At 45.4% G+C, this 15,788-nt stretch overlaps 2 protein-coding genes across 2 annotated transcripts; one reads left to right on the top strand and one right to left on the bottom strand.

The window, feature by feature from the left end:
• Positions 1 to 552: 552 nt before the first annotated feature.
• HIF1AN (hypoxia inducible factor 1 subunit alpha inhibitor) lies at positions 553 to 9,889 on the bottom strand. The gene is made up of 8 exons (XM_027718846.2): positions 9,619 to 9,889; positions 8,444 to 8,694; positions 7,035 to 7,183; positions 5,211 to 5,356; positions 4,643 to 4,749; positions 4,185 to 4,248; positions 3,842 to 3,952; positions 553 to 2,951 (listed from the first exon to the last, which is right to left on the bottom strand). The coding sequence occupies exons 1-8, from the start codon at positions 9,865 to 9,867 to the stop codon at positions 2,907 to 2,909; spliced, it is 1,122 nt and encodes a 373-aa protein (XP_027574647.1). The 5' UTR covers positions 9,868 to 9,889; the 3' UTR covers positions 553 to 2,906.
• Positions 9,890 to 12,027: 2,138 nt separating this feature from the next.
• On the top strand, positions 12,028 to 15,770 carry NDUFB8 (NADH:ubiquinone oxidoreductase subunit B8). The gene is made up of 5 exons (XM_027718832.2): positions 12,028 to 12,140; positions 12,311 to 12,437; positions 13,003 to 13,102; positions 14,695 to 14,850; positions 15,542 to 15,770. The coding sequence occupies exons 1-5, from the start codon at positions 12,041 to 12,043 to the stop codon at positions 15,632 to 15,634; spliced, it is 576 nt and encodes a 191-aa protein (XP_027574633.1). The 5' UTR covers positions 12,028 to 12,040; the 3' UTR covers positions 15,635 to 15,770.
• Positions 15,771 to 15,788: the final 18 nt, after the last annotated feature.

Here is a 15,788-nt window from a genome sequence, read left to right as displayed (position 1 = left end):
TCCTACTGCCTTCACATTTACCCTGTCCTGTAAGAGCATGAGGAGAGAATGCCAATTGGGGTAGCCCAGGCTCAGACATCTGTCTCCCTCTCCCCCCCCACAACATTCCTCCTGTCTATTCAACTCTTACCCATTTTACTATGTTAGACATTCAATCAGATTTAGCCAACATTTCACTGACAGTTAGATGTCAAGACTTCTGTACAGATAATATTACCTTAAAATAATCTCTGTCTTTATTAGGTAGAGAGGACTCCACTACCCAAGGCTGCTAACATACAAAGGAAGCTTCCCCCCCAAATCTCCTTGACAAGAGTTCATTAGACCTCATTTTGTAGTTTGCTCCATCACCTCAACAGTGACCAGAGCATAGTTGTGAAGACACACAATAATGCAGCTGGTTTTGCTGTTTTGAAGGTGGTTTTGGAGACCAGCAGCTTTCACCAGCGAAGACAAGTGGAGTTGTTAGAAAGACTGATGGTAGCTTTATACACACAGGTCCTTATACAGCTCTCCTGTACAGCCACACACAAAATAAAAGCCACACAGTTCTGTTGTTCAACATTGGTTGTATTTAAGAACTACACTTCAGAAGGTACCGTGTGTTTGTCACACCCCAACCCCTGCACACACACCCCTAGCAGAGAACACACAGCTTCCCAATACCATGGCAAGGGGCATTGAAAGCACAAGGTGAAAAGGGAAGGGGGGGAGTCAGTCCATCAGTGCATTGTAAATGAGCTTTCACAAAGTCAAGTGCAGCAAAACCTGTTCAGACACTTTAAAAGTTAGACCTTTGGCAAATAAAAGAAAAAAAAAAAGGACCCCAAAAGTTCTGCAAGTACCATTCTCTCTCCACATGGGATATGAACTCCCACCCTGAGCTTCAAGAGTTGATGGTGTCTAAGCAGTACTGAGGACTACTGTGTGCTGAATAAATAGCACAGAGATGGGATTTAGTTTGAGCATCTTTCAGCCAAGGCATGTGACCAACATTCCTGGTAAGACCTTGCTTTTGGCTAGTCAGTCTTCTTTCCACTTACCCATAGGCCAAGCATTGATAAATATCCAGTTGAGTGACCTTCGTCTGGATCTAACCACAGCTCTGGAGAGTCTGCAACGTGGCAGTCAGACTACTCAGTGACAAAGATATATTTCTTGAACAAGGACCCTGTAGCTGCCAATTACACTTCATTTGTTGTGACCAGTAAAGCAGCCAGAAAACTTTCTCCAGGACCTCCTGTTTGAGAAGCCTTCCATCTTTATAAAAAAGAAGCCCACTGCAAGTGGTGCTTGAGCTGTCCCAGCAAAAGATGGAACCTGAAGCCAAAGATGGAGCACTTCTTCAGCAGCATGTTCTCAACACTTTTATCAGAATCCCAAGTCAGAACAAGCCCAGAAGAAAAACAGGGAAAACATTGGGAAGTCTCAACAGAACAAATTCTCTACTATTTTCTGGGATGAGATATATGGGCTATGAAACAGCTTTACCCACCTCTAGCTCCATTACAACCGCATTAAATATACAAGACCTTTGCACCATCCCCCCAAACCAGGGACAGCAGTGCAGCACACCTCAGGGAATAAAAAGCCAGCCTCCATATGAGCCAAAGGCTTCTGCATGGAAGGAGAGGAGGAAAGCAAAATTATTTTTCAGGGTGATTACTGAGGACTCTTATCTGGTTTGTGTGCCCTGGTCTTGTCACTTCCCAGCCTGCCATGTCAAGTCCCGGAACACAGAGAGATCAAGATAAACTTAATCACATTTAAACAGAAAGCCCTGAACTCTTTCACATGACTGTACAAGGAAGGGAACCACACACTGGCATGGATTTAACTGATGGACAGGAGCCACACAACATCATACAAACACGCGCACCTGTGCGCAGCCACACACACTTGAGTTCTTGCAGTTTCGGTAAAAAGGGCACTTTCCTGTGTTAGTCTGAGGAGCCAGCACCCTTGGGGGGGAGAAGCAAGGCTCTGTACCTATCTGACACTGTGTTTTGACAGTTGAACTCAGTAACCCAGGGGAATTTAATTTAAAAATGTGCCTTAATCATTCAAGACTTGAAGAGTGCCCTGGCATTTATGCATCTCCCTTCATAATGCTACATCCCCTTTTTAACCACACTGCAGCTTCAGAAGAGCTGGAGAGGAGCCTTCACTCCCCAGAGAAAGCTGTAAGAAAGGAGTGTTATCTAGACTCATACAAGACAGATGTTACTTGGAGAGCATAGGATTTGGTGCTCACACACTAGATAAATTCATTCTGATCTCTACTCTGTACTACATCCAAAGCATAGATGTCTTAGGTTGAAGAAACTGAATCATTTGTCCAGTTGCTCAACACACAGAGGCCATCTTACAGGTTAGTTTCCATTATACAAAAAGGTGCCAGAGTTGAACATGGACAGGTCCTCTAACAACAGAGGACTGTGAAACCTATCACTTCCCACCTTATATCCACTGCAGGCACCAACACATAAACCCAGCCAGGAGATCCAAACTCCATGAGGCTGAGGAAAGAATATCACTCCTGGTTATCCTCCAAGCTCTTCTTCAAATGCCTGAAAATCCTGAAGTAACACATCCAAGTGCCAGAAGCCATGCTCCTTGTTGTGGCAAACAGGGCAGAGGGAGAAAAAAAAAAACAAGTTAGTGAGCATGAATCCAGCTTCCAATAAGTGCAGACTCTTTCTTGGGAGGTTCAGTTAGATGAGAGTGGAAGATGAATGGGGTACTAATGGTTTTGCAGTTCCAGTAGCCCCCTTTATTGTAGTGGGGCCGGGATAGGCCAGGAAACCCATCAGTCTGTTAAGTGCTGCGTGCAATACTAGCGCTCAGAATCTTCCATTGCTCGTGAACAAAGCAGCTCCAACATCAGTCACCCGGGCAGCCAGGCATTAGTCATACCGTCCCTTAATCATCATATTCAACAAAGGACCCACCTGTTCAAAGCAAAAACAGGTTGTTAGCCAGGACAGTTACACAGAAATGGCAGGTGCAGAGCCCAGGGGACACCAAATCACTTTGGAAATATTTTCTAGATTAAACACTGGGGCACCCATGAGAACATTCTTAAATACCCTACCAAAATTGCAGAGTTCTCTGTCAACACCCAACTTCAGTTGTCACCAAAACATTCCATCCAGGGTGGAAACATGTTTGAAACATTTTCACTTCCCACCCTAGATTTGTGATTTCTCAGTAGATGCTATTAAAAGGAGCCAATAGTCATCAGTGGTGGCTTTCTGCAGGGCAGACAAGAAACATTCTTACTCACTGGATCCTCCCTGGTCCTTGGGGTCTCTTCAAAAGGGGGTTAGGACTGATGATTTTGCTAAGGTTTTGTTTTCAGTCAAGGCCACTCCTGTGTCTAAGCACTGCCTGATCACAGAGGGAAGTTCAGCACGCTGTGGCAGTAAAATAATCTCAGGGGAGAGGCTAAAGAGGAGCTCCTGCACAGTGGTAAGGGTTACAGACCATGAAAATATTTCTATCCACATCCCGTATTTCCATTTTCAGATCAGCAGATCTTCAAAGTCATACTCTAAGTACTTCAGTCTGGGGGTTTTTTTATATACCCTTCCCCACATACAAGAACAACTCCTTCATTGTTTGTAGTGGTCCTTCCCAGAATTATAATTTTAAGAGCTTGCCTTTTTGTAAGCAAAGGATCTTCTGAAGACTGCAGGAAGAACCATTCACAGCAAAAGAGCAATCCTGCTTTCTCCTACCTTCATTCTGACACCCGCAGAGCCAAGTAGCTTGACATCTTGAGTTTTGCATTAAGCCTTAACAATTTCAACAGCAGTGACGACATGGTTATCTCTCATACCTCTTGTGGATTTCCTAAGGCTTCTCCCAGCATCTTCTCAATGTTCCTCATTATGGCCACTTTCTGATGAGCCTTTAACGGATACTCAATTCTCTTTGGGGTTGGGGCGCCCTGAAATATCAAAAAGAGCTCATTTGCATTTTTCCTGAGTTGGCAGATTATTCCATCTTTTCCTATTCAACCAGTTCTTCACAAACAACTCAAAAAGAAGCTTTTAGCTTTAAAGCAAAGGACTTGGTGCCATGAAGGTCTCATATTGATAATGCATGCCAATACGTCTCTACCTGAAAAAATCCTCTGGGATGGAGCTATCCAAGCTGTGCAGGAAGTGGCTTATACTTACCTTGTACCAGAAGTTCACAGTGATGGTAATCCCCCCATTCAGGAGAGACTCAATGTGGTGCCACCTGCATGGAAATCACACAAAAAAAGAAAAGGAACTATTGCTGTAGCTTACAGTGAAATACCTTGGATGGGTGAGTTCAGACAGCACTAGACAAGCCTCGCCCTATACCTCCAGCATCAAGACCTCAGAACTTCTGGAAAGCTCTCCTTATTTAAATACAGATCCTTATCTCACACACAATAGTGGAGTATATGTACAATAGCATGGTGTCAGGAAAATTACTCCCATCCAACAGATAGGAATTAGAAGCAGATTGGCCCAAGATATCACAGAAAATACCACAGCTGCCTGAGAAGTTGAAACAAAATACTCAAGAGCCAACACAACACTTTAAGTGGAAAAAACTTTTAAACCTCTGTGTTTTGGTCACTGTGCAGTCCTGCCATCCTTCTTACCAGTACATGGGTATGTACAGCACATCCCCCGGACCCACCACCGTCTCATAGCCAACCACGTTCCGAAAGTTTGGAAACTTCTCATAGTCAGGATTGTCAAAGTCCACCTAACAGAAGAAAACATTAAGAAACTCAGAAGAACTTCCTGCAGCGACAGGCTCTCAATGTCAAATAATCCTGATCTTCCCTACATGGCTTTTACATTCCCATTTGTATCTTAACTTCACTGCGAGATAGGAGTCCTGCAATTTGGCTGTCAGCAAATCTGTCTGACCAAGTGATCAGTGAAACAGAACAGAGAAGGTGGCAACTGCAGCCCAGTTGTGCTATCAGTAAGAACATATTTATGGCCCTAGCACTTGCAAGTCAGGACCAGACACAATCAGGGACACCACTGGTCCTTGCATCTATTCTCAATGGATTCACGAATTAACAGATCTGAACACAGGTTTTGCAAAAGCTCAGCAAGTGGTTTGCAGCCTTAACTCCAGTGCAGCTTCCTCCCACCTAGAACCTTTACAACTGCCCTTTTCTGGCATGGAGCAGAGAACAAAGCTGCTACTCTCACCTGGCTCTGTCTGTCGCACGGATGGTGCACAGGATAAGGGTAGAGGCATTCAAACTGATCAGGAGGGAACAGGATACACCTCTTGTAACCCTTAATCTGAGCAAAGAAGTTCTGCTGCTCATCATAATGAGCTGGTGTCACATTCCCTACACAGAGAGAAAAGATGATAATCAAGACACTCTCAGGTACAGGTATGAAAGTGAGAAGCATGTTATATTCCTTGCTAAAGACAGAAAATACACTCCCACATATTCAGAAAACTAAACAAGGAAAATGACTACAGGAATGTAGTGATTACTATATCTGATCACTATATCAGTCAACCTTTATTGAGCAGTTGCTACTCCACTTAATTTCCATTCTAAATCCATATTCAGCAAATTATGCTCTACAGGATTAGGATTTCCAGCTTGTTTCAATGAACAGCAGATGGTGAATGTTGATCGGAAGCTTTTTCATAAAACGCTTTGTTTAAATGACAAGTTGTGGAATGGACTTTCAAAAATTATTAGTCTGGAGAAAAGGAGTTTAACAGTCTGATTTTTAAAAAAGTCCTAGAAGTTTTGCAAGAAAACAAGTAAACAAATCTCTGTCACTAGGGCTCCCAATAGCACCCCCTCAGTCTGATTAACTGTGCTTGACTGTCACCACTAAATCGTAAATTTAATCAAATCTTTAAATACAGTGGGGCATTTTGTACCCCTGACAGGCTGTTTGTCACTCAGATATTACTCTCTTGGTCTGCAAGAATTAAGATAACAGTTAGCCCCATAACTTCATTAAATAGATCATACAATCACGTGCTCCTGTAAAGACATTCCCTTTTCCAGCACATGCTGGTTCAAGACAATTCCTTGGTTCTCGTGCATAGCCTGATTTAGGAAGGAAGTGGTGGAAGGAAGTGCTGGTACAGTGCTTTTACATGAAGTTCTCTCCTCTCAGCTAGTAAAGCAAGCGGCAAGGACAAACTATTGTAAATTGAGTATGATTTGTTGCAAAGGAAAAAAACATCTAAGTTGTGTTATTGAACATTATAATTGGATGTGATGACCACATTAATTATAGGCCATCCCACTTCACAAAACTGTGTACATTTCTGACCCAATTATTGAGATTACTTTCTGAAAGAACGTTCTCCTTGTCAACAGTGTAGTGGTACCTCTGTCTTCTAAGGTACCTGCCTATGAGTCAGGCTCCATATGGATTTGGAATTTTATTCTATTCAGATATTTTTAGAATTTACCCATCTTCAAGTTCCCCAGTGCCCGCTAAGAACCTTCCAAGAAAAAATTCACCTCTTAATCAAAAGAGAATTCCTCCTCACAGTGTACCAGCTCAAATAAGAAAAAAGGCTTCACAAAATAATAAAATTTCCTCCCGGGCAGACATTGGACACACTAAGAAAAGCCCAGAGGACTAACTCTGCTCAGCTTGCAAACCGTTTTGCATTTTGAATCTGCAGACTCTGAGCTTTTTAAATCTATAGGTTCTGAAGCATGCAAACAGTAAACAGGTCCCAGAATATGATTAGCAGTTACGGGAAACACAGTCCTACCAGCATCACCCAGAGCCTTTCCATAAGAAGATTACATCCAGGCACTCACAGTACATCCCTGGGGAAATACAGGCTATTCCTTTAATTGTTTCCTCTTTATAACCCAAGTTGTGATAAGTCCACTCACAACCCAAAGCTTTAAACTGCCTTCTCTGAAGGAACACTCAGAAACTAAAGGGAAAGCCATTTGAAGGACCTTCTAGAACTGAAATACAGAACTGCTGACCAAATCTTCTCCCCTTCTCCTCCAGTCTGAGGAAGCTGTTTACCTTCCATGCCAATAAGAAGTAAGTTAGAAGTCAGTTGGCCCCAGCCACGTTTCCCTTGCTGCTTGTTTATCCAGTTCCAGTTGAAGCCAAGGAAATCCACCACAATCTTCCTTCCAACTGTGTCATTCAAGGTTTGCTGCAGATATAGCCTGTATTTTACAGAGAAAAGCCGAAATCAAGTATTAAGCTTTGTCATGGACATACCTCTATCTCTTCAGAAAGATTTCAAAACAAAGAGACATAATTCCTAGAGATTCTGTTCTACCACTACACACCATAAACACCTGTGGAAGGAAACAAGTTCAGTAAGTCCCCAAACTTTGCTGAAAGATTTCCTGGTACATAAGAGAACAGAACTCAGTTCTGCTTGAACAGTCAAGGGAAAAAGATAATTTTAAGCAAGAACAACCCTCTCTCCGCACAGGAGGAGGAAACTCTAAACAGACTGGCCATTATCAAATATCAGATATGCTCGTGACTAATCCCTAGGTAAATGCCACCCCTCTAACTCATCTGCAGTATCAGTTTCCTCTTCTAGTAGAAGTAGATAAGGGCAAAAAAGGGCTCAGGAAAGCCTGCACGTTTCAGTATCAAGTTACTTTAAAGCCACGCTTACGTATAGACACAGAGGATCGGAGGAATCAAACATGTACCAACAATCACGGTATTGCAGACTGCTGTCCGCAGTGCTGGGAGAAAAATGCATTTTTAAGCACAAGGACTGCCTTCTCTCTTGGAAAAAGCACATCCAAAGCTGAGAAAGAAGAGAAAGGCAGAGATGACAAGTGGACATGGACACTGCATTGCTTCCAATTAAGATGCAATTAAGCATCCCTCCTTTTAGAGGACTGGTGACTGACAGAATTAACTAAGGGTTTAGGTACAGTTGCTGATAGTTATATTCCATATCCACATGAAGTTCCTCTCAGTAACTTATAACTCTGTTAATGGTACAGGGCATCACCACCAAATACACAGCACGACACAACTTTGCCTCATATTTCTCAAAGAGGGTTAGCACCAAGTGCCTTGGGATTCTGTGGAAAAGCCTGAGTGCTGCAGCCTGTACCTTTTCATCAGATTACTAAGCTCCTCTATCAATACCAGAGTCTGCCAAAAGAAAATGCAGCTTAATTCCTTCTCTATTCAAATCCTGCCTTGGACAGAGAAGAAAAAAATAAACTCCTGCAGCCAGTGAGAACAGTTTATTTAACTAATAGTATGACTTTTTAAATCAGATAACAAGGCTGCTGTCAACTAACAGCCCTGCAGGTAAAGTAGGACTATTAAAAACAAACAAAAAGTTTAAAAAATTTGAGAGGATTTAATCAACACTCACTGAAGAGAACCTTACCTCCTACTTAGACCTGAAAAAATGGAGAAACCTCCATAATCCATGTATCACTTACCTCTCAGAACTCCCTTTTTGTTGTATTTCTTTGAGTCTGTCCACAAACTCAGCAAACTTCATCTCTTCCCTGCTCGACTTGGGTTTGAAGTTCTTAAAATTGGCCATCTTCTTCTCATCGTAGTACAAAAACTTATGTGTGCTGGCACTATACACTGAGAAGTCCCCATTGCCAATGTTTTCCTGGAGGTAGTCCAGGTCCCATTTCAGAGCAGGATAAACCAGATTCGTATCTGTCAGCACCACAGGCTCCTGGAGAGAAATAGGAAGTTTATTGATTCAAGGACCTCTTGAACTTGAGAACAATCACATTCATTACTGCACCCATGCAAACTCTCTTTGAAAATGGGGAATTGGAAAAGGGATGTGGAGTAATCAGATCCCCTGGACTGGGGAGAAAAACAAACAAGATATGACAGGAAGTTTTAAGAAAGTGGTGGCCTGGAGTTACAGTGAGCTCCTGGTAGCAATGGGACAGTTTCCACTACCTACTGAGCTAATCTCTAACATAGAGGTTACACAAACACCAGCTGGGAACACTTTTAGGCCTGCTTGGTCTGCCGCGTAGCCAGGAGACATAGTAGATTCTGTCTGGCCTGTTCCAGCCTCAGCTGTGAAAAGGTGTTTACAAAAAGATACCTTTGCATCCATAAACAGCAACAGCACTTGTCCTGGACACAACCTTCAGTCATCAAAAAACTGACGCTACCCCATCTCTTCTACAGCAAAAAAACTCCATGACAAAAGGAAGACAAAGGACATCACCCATCTCCTCATCTATCAGCAACCCAACCCGGAACGGCAGCGCCGTGTTCCCAAGCTGTGCATGCACAACATCCCTTCTTGCAGACTTCCCTTAAACACCCAGCCAGCGATCTCACCAACACGAGACTGAGCTGCTCCAGAACCAATACCAGGGCCACCACTGCAAAACAACTCCACGCCTGTGCTCACGCGCATTTAGAAAACAACCAACACGTGCCCGTGGCTTTACACAACGTTCCCACGGCCTCCATCCCGACAACAAAGCGCTTAAAGCAAACCTTTCCTGTAAATTTCACAACTCAGCGCTGCAGCACCGAAGAAAAACATCCACTACGGCAAAGCGGAATGGGACAGCGGCAACGACCGAGATCGCGCGGTATCCCGGGAGGACAGGGCCAGGACTCCCCGCACCTCGTTCTCGATGAGCTCCTCGGCGCGGGGGTCGCTGTGGCTCAACCGCGGGATGGGCCGCGTCTCGAACGAGTAGCGGCGGAACTGGGAGTCGCTCCAGCCAGGCCCTGTCGCCACCGCCGGGCCCTCCCGGCAGCCCGCAGCTGCCGCCGCCGAGGAGGAGGAGGAGGAAGAAGGCGGGGAAGAAGAGGAAGAAGAGGAAGAAGAGGAGGAGGAGGAGGAGGAGGAGGAGGACGAGGCCGCCGCCATCGCCGCCTCCGCCGGAGAGCCCGGACCAAGGAGCCGGAAGCGGAAGCTGCGCGCCCATGGCAACGCCGGATGCGGGGGAGCGGGGGGAGCACCATAGAGAGCGCGGGACGGAGCGGCGGAGGCCGTGGCAGCAGCGCCCCCAGGCGGGGGGAAGGCGGGGGCGGCTCTGCTGCTCTCCGCATCCTGGCCCTGCCCAAGGATTTTGGACATCTGTGAGGGCTGCGAAAAAGACCCGCTGCGAAAAACAGAGGGGATCGTCTGTGAAGCCTCGGTGCCGGGCCCCGCATGCCTTCAGCCGGCAGCCCCTTCCCCTCAAAGGCGGCAGGCTGGGCAGGAGCGCAGCTCCTCAGGCATTTCGATTTCCCTGATAGAAACAGTGCACTGCCCGCTTCCTCTGCCTATTGCGGGAAATGTACTGCGGAGTTCTGCGCCTCGAAACGAGAAGTTTAATTAACACTTACTGCCAAAAACTATATGTAACACTGTCCAGTGCAACCAACATCCAACTTCCAATGGTGACTACGTTGTTTTAGGAAGATTTCATGAGCTGTGTGACTGGGGCTGGAGTTGTTACTTTCTTATTCTGTGTTTATTGTGTGAGACAAAGTCTACATTTGGCTTTTAATCTGCAAACAGCAAGAACGATGATTACACTTTCCCAAGAATGCATGCCACACTAGGCATCAGCTCTCGGGAAAGTTTTGGTCCATGTCAGTCAGTGCTTTTCATCTTACAGTAGCTGGCTGTTGTTCTGGCTGCTTAGAACTTTGCCTTCAAGAGAATAATGCAGTTGATTTCCCTCTGTCCTTCCAAAATTTATTAATATGCTTGGTTTCTAGGAAAATGAATGTCCCCTCACCCTTTAAGTCTAAAGCACTTCTGTTGTACAGATTAACAAAATTTTTTCACAATGTATTTGCAAACATATTAGGGTGCTTAGGAAGCTTGAACCATGTCTGTGGAAAACAAACATAAGTCAGAAAATAAATACTCAGTGGTGAAGAGCTGATGTGAGAAGCAGCAGACCACAACCCAAGCCTGCAGGGAGGCCTGAGCTCACCTCGAAGGGAAGCGAAAGTCCCTACTTCCAGTGCTGTCCCCACACTCTTGTCCCCAGAGCACCGAGTGCTGCAGGACCAGGACTGGCACCAGCACCTAATGCTGCTCCATGGGAAACATCAGCAGGATCTGCACTGGAGGGTTGGGCTCTGTGTTAATAACTTTATTAGATAACCGAGTAACTTCATTGCATACTTGGTTGCAAGGGAGTTGGCTGAATTAAGATACCACTCCCAAAATGACATGACTGGGCCTTTCTTTGGGATAAGTGAAAGGATCCTGTTCTAGTCTGCGACAAAGGCCCTACCTTAGGCATGTTGTATCTCAGATATATTTTTGTGGTTCATTACTATCTTCATTCAGTTAGAAGGTTTGCAATTAATGCTGTTATTAGAAGGAATGGCTTTATGACAAATTGTCTGTGGTAGTTTTTGAGCTGCAAAGGTTTATAATGTAAATTGTTATAGAGACATTACCCATTATGGCTGATGTGAATAACTGAAGGAAAATGAGTTCAACTACCAAAGAGTTTACATAATGAAGTAAACTGCAAAATCCTTTAATGTTCATATTGATTTTATTTACAATAATACATTGCTTACGTTTGAGGAATCTCATTGCTAAATTAACGTGCCATTTCAGCTGTCCGCCTTTTCCAGGCTCCACGGAGATAAGGCGATTACATTTGGGTATTAACTTTAATAACATTGATACCGATACAAAAAAGGCAATTCACATAACGCCACCAGCCATGGCATCGATCCCATCGAGCATCGACCCGGCTGCTCCACAGGAGGCTGCCCTGCGTCTGAAATGCGGTGTCTGCCATAAATTCCCATTACTCCGCTTCAGATGACGGCAGACAGGGCGAAATATCGCACTGATGCCCTTTCCGTCCATTAGCGCTTGTGTCAATATTATAATAACAGCGGCTGATTAATTAACGCCCCGAACGAGTATTTAAAGCCGCGGCAAAGGCGGGCCCGGGGCGGCCCCGCCCACCCATCAGCCCCACCCCTTCCCTCAGACCCCGCCTACCAAGGACCCCGCCCCTCGGCTCTGGCCCCGCCTCTCCGTCCCTCAGGCGCAGCGGCCGCGCCTGCGCGCTGAGGCGATGATGGCGGGCGCGCTGCGCGGTGTCCTCTGTCCCAGGGCGGCCGCGGGGCTCAGGGCGGCCCGGGTCGCTATGGCGGCGCCCCCGGGGGCGCGGGCGGGTGAGCGGGGAGGCGGGAGCGACGGGCCTCGGCCGGCGGCGGGGCGGGTGCCTCTGGGGCGGCAGGGCTGGTGTCTGCGGGGCCGGGGCGAGAGGGCGGCGCGACCTCCCCGCGCTGGCGGCGGCCGCCGGTGGGGCCCGCGCCCACCCTGCCGCGTTCCTCTCCCGCAGCCTCGGAGATGTCCAAGGACATGCTGCCCGGGCCGTACCCGCGCACCCCGGAGGAGCGGGCAGCCGCCGCGAAGAAGTACAACATGCGGGTGGAGGACTATCAGCCCTACCCCGACGACGGCTTCGGGTGAGCGGGGTGGTGCCGTGCCCCCGCCGCCGGGAGCGAGCCGGGGCCAGCACGGCCCTCCCGGCTTTATGCGGAGGTGCTGCAGGCTGGTAGTCCCTGGTGAATGCCTGGCCGTGCTGTGAGCTTAGAGCTTTGTAGATACATCAGTGTTTTAAAATGGGAGCAAATGGAATGAGTTGGAGGCTGTGTGAATAAAATATGAGAGACTTCGTATGTTGTTGTAGTGTAAGGCTAAGCCATCTCTAGAATAAAGATGTCAGGAATACTTTGACATGTGCCAAGACAACTGTCATTCCATATTTCAGTCAAGCTTGCATTTCACCTAGTATAGCCCAAAAAGGCGACTTTGAGGAATGCCATTTGTTCCAGTGACTGGTATCAAAGTGATGGTTGTTGTGCTAGTTGCTTTAATGCATTTTAAAAACGTTTATACATAAAAGCTATAAAAACAAAGTAATATTTAATTATTTCATTTCCGTAGGCCTATCCTATAGTGTTTCCTACAAAATGTATCTAAATTAGTACAGATTTCTTGTATGTTTGGTGTTTCGTTTGTTTCTCGCAGGTATGGTGACTATCCCATGCTCCCTAATAAGTCTCAGCATGAGAGAGACCCCTGGTACCAGTGGGACCAGCCAGACGTGAGGCACAACTGGGGAGAGCCGGTAGGAATGCTAGTAGCACTTCTCAAGTCGCTCACCAATGGAGCTGTTAATACATGCACGTGGTGGTAATGTTTTCAGTGGAACTCTTTGTGTAATTGCATCACCAGTGCAGGTGTGTGTTGCCTGTGCAGGCAGGGACAGACAGTTTGAGGGAAGCTTAGGCTGTGGCCATCAGGGTAAATATTTTGAAAGTGCTGAGGACAGTTAACAGCTTATGAGGAGGGAGACTTTACAAACTTAACTTTCCCTGTAGGAATAAGAAACTCTCATACATTTTATTTGCCTGATCTGACTCAGTACAAGAGCCTGGTTCAGAATTGTTTAGCAAAGAATCCATCATTTGAATGTCAATCATCAGTGGAAGTAGCTATTGCTGCTTTATTACTCCAGGGATGTTTTGAGGTAGAATACAAATAAGGATGTTCTCTCTAAAGAAAGTTGTCCTTAAGATGTCCTTAAGACAAATATGAATAGACCACCTGTGTTAACTTTCAGAATCTAAGTTCCTCAAATTCCTTGTCAGAAGTAATTCTTCATTTAGTGAATGTTCCCTTTGTGAACGACTGCAACCTGACTGGGGTTACTGAGCTTGGTAACTGACTTGAGATCTCTACTAAAAGCAGAGTTTATGTAAGTATGTGTGTGTAATATATCATAGTATGAACATGCCAGAGCATTTCAACACGTGTACCACAGCAAAGTGCATGTTGTAATGACTGTAAAAGCACATAAAAAAAAAAAACAACTCTGTTGATTCTGTGTTGTAGTGCTTGGTACAGGAAGGCTTGTATACAAGCCCTTGCACATGAGGTTGGCAGTGGGGAGCCAAGAGGAATACACTGGTGCATTCCAGCTGTCAGCAGATGCCTCTGTTTAGACAACTTTGATTTCTTCTCAGTCTGGCTCTCTGGGTTTGATAGCAAATTGCTCTGTGGGAGCTAAAGCTGGGAATCTGGTGGCACTACTTGAGCTGCAAATTAATACATTCTCTGCTCATTAATGTGAAAGGAGACTAGGCAGAACGTGCTTGGCACTTTCCTAGGTATACTTCAAGGCAGAAGCTTAAATGCCCTTCTGCTTCCATTGGGAAGGGCATTAGCTTGTTACCAGCCCTGCTCTTTTCCTGGAGTAACAACAGCAGGTGCTCTACCTGTTTAGAGGAACCAGCTTCCAAGGGTCATGTAGTTGCTTCTTTGTTTGAAATAACACTGCTACTTCTGTTTGGATATGTGACTGGGTTTCTATAAATGAGGGTTCTGATTTATGTCATGTTTTTCTAGTGGTGCTGGGGAGCAAAGCTGAGGTGGAATGATTACGTATAGAAATAAAAGCTGCTGCTATCCTATAATTAAGCATGTTGCCTGGTATAAGCATGGGATGAAATTTGGAGTCTTGAATTTTACTGGAAACAACAGTTTGTTGTGACTGTAGGTAAATCACATACCTCCTCTGTGGCTTTATCTCCACTTTTGAGGTGGAGAAGAAGCAGCAGCTTCTGGCAGTTTTGTTGTGCATGCTGTAATGTACTGCTTCCCTTGAGAAAAGCAGCTTGACTACTCTTGGTAAATGTGCAATGGTCCTTTGTTTTTCAGATGCACTGGGACTTTGACATGTACATTCGGAACCGAGTTGATACATCCCCCACAGTAGTTCCCTGGCATACCATGCGCAAACACTTCCTTATCTTTTTGGGTACCATGCTGTTCATGTTTGCTCTTGGAGAGATCTATCCATCTTACAGGCCTGTGGTGAGTGAAACCCAAGGGTAAAGGGAGGAAGAGTAGCTGTGTTTCTTGTCACTGCCAGTGCCTAGAGAAGTGGTTTTGCTGAAGCTGAGTGGTGGATGTGAATGCAAAACCCTACTCCTGTCAGGGGCTGGGCCAAGGGCCTCATCTAACCTAAGTTTTTCTCTTGGCTGGTTTGGCTCAGCTCACAGATACTGTTTCATAGTGAGGAGGTCCTGTTCACAGGGAATTAATTTTAAGCTATGCTTCTTACAGTATTCTTTCTTTGGTCTAGGTATTCTCCTTCCCTGTGTGCATCTGCTTAAGAGAGATGCTCTCTTCTCTTGCCCTTTTTTTTAGTTATATCTCATGATTTGTATCATTTGGGAAATGTAATATTGAAAAATGCGTCTGAATACACAAACAGCTTCTGCAATATATTGCCCTCATGCTGTGAGATGAACTGTTGATTAAGTGCAAGACCACCTTGATGTTTCTGCTCAAGGACATAGGTTTATAGAAAGAACTCCCATTTCTGAATTTACTTGCCTCATACTCTAATATTCTGGCTGAAGCACTCAGGAAATAGAAATTTATGTTGTAAATGGCAAGCCTTGATTTGGGTGGGGGTGGGATGGGATGAGACATTTGCCTTGTACCTCTTAATTTGCTTGGTGAATGTGGTGAATTTGCCACTCTTTATCTCTCCTTGTAGGGACCGAAGCAATATCCCTTCAATGACCTGTATCTGGAGAAAGGAGGAGACCCCAATAAAGAGCCACCAGTGGTGGTACACTATGAAATTTGAAAGTTGTTCAAGTGAGATGAGTCTTGTCAGCTCTGCTAGGGATGGAATCTTCTCTAGTGTTCGCTGTGGCATACGTTAACACTTGTTCTGCAATGTTCAACCGCCAACTGCAGTGAAATACATCAATGACACCTACTGTGCTAGTTGTCTTCTG

Source organism: Pipra filicauda, unplaced genomic scaffold, assembly GCF_003945595.2.
Source record: "Pipra filicauda isolate LSUMZ 115617 unplaced genomic scaffold, ASM394559v2 scaffold96_size2947999_pilon, whole genome shotgun sequence".
In the NCBI taxonomy this organism is placed as follows: Eukaryota; Metazoa; Chordata; class Aves; order Passeriformes; family Pipridae; genus Pipra; species Pipra filicauda.
This window is presented reverse-complemented; position numbering and strand designations above follow the sequence as displayed.

Excerpts from the sequence above, each read along its gene's own strand:
- HIF1AN (XM_027718846.2), bottom strand. The coding sequence starts at position 9,867 with ATGGCGGCGGCCTCGTCCTCCTCCTCCTCCTCCTCCTCCTCCTCTTCT. Across the intron at positions 8,695-9,618 it reads AGGAGCTCATCGAGAACGAG|GAGCCTGTGGTGCTGACAGA; the intron begins GTGCGGGGAGTC and ends ATTTCTCTCCAG. Across the intron at positions 2,952-3,841 it reads CCTTAGGAAATCCACAAGAG|GTGGGTCCTTTGTTGAATAT; the intron begins GTATGAGAGATA and ends TGCTTTGAACAG.
- NDUFB8 (XM_027718832.2), top strand. The coding sequence starts at position 12,041 with ATGATGGCGGGCGCGCTGCGCGGTGTCCTCTGTCCCAGGGCGGCCGCG. Across the intron at positions 12,141-12,310 it reads GCCCCCGGGGGCGCGGGCGG|CCTCGGAGATGTCCAAGGAC; the intron begins GTGAGCGGGGAG and ends CCTCTCCCGCAG. Across the intron at positions 14,851-15,541 it reads ATCCATCTTACAGGCCTGTG|GGACCGAAGCAATATCCCTT; the intron begins GTGAGTGAAACC and ends CTCTCCTTGTAG.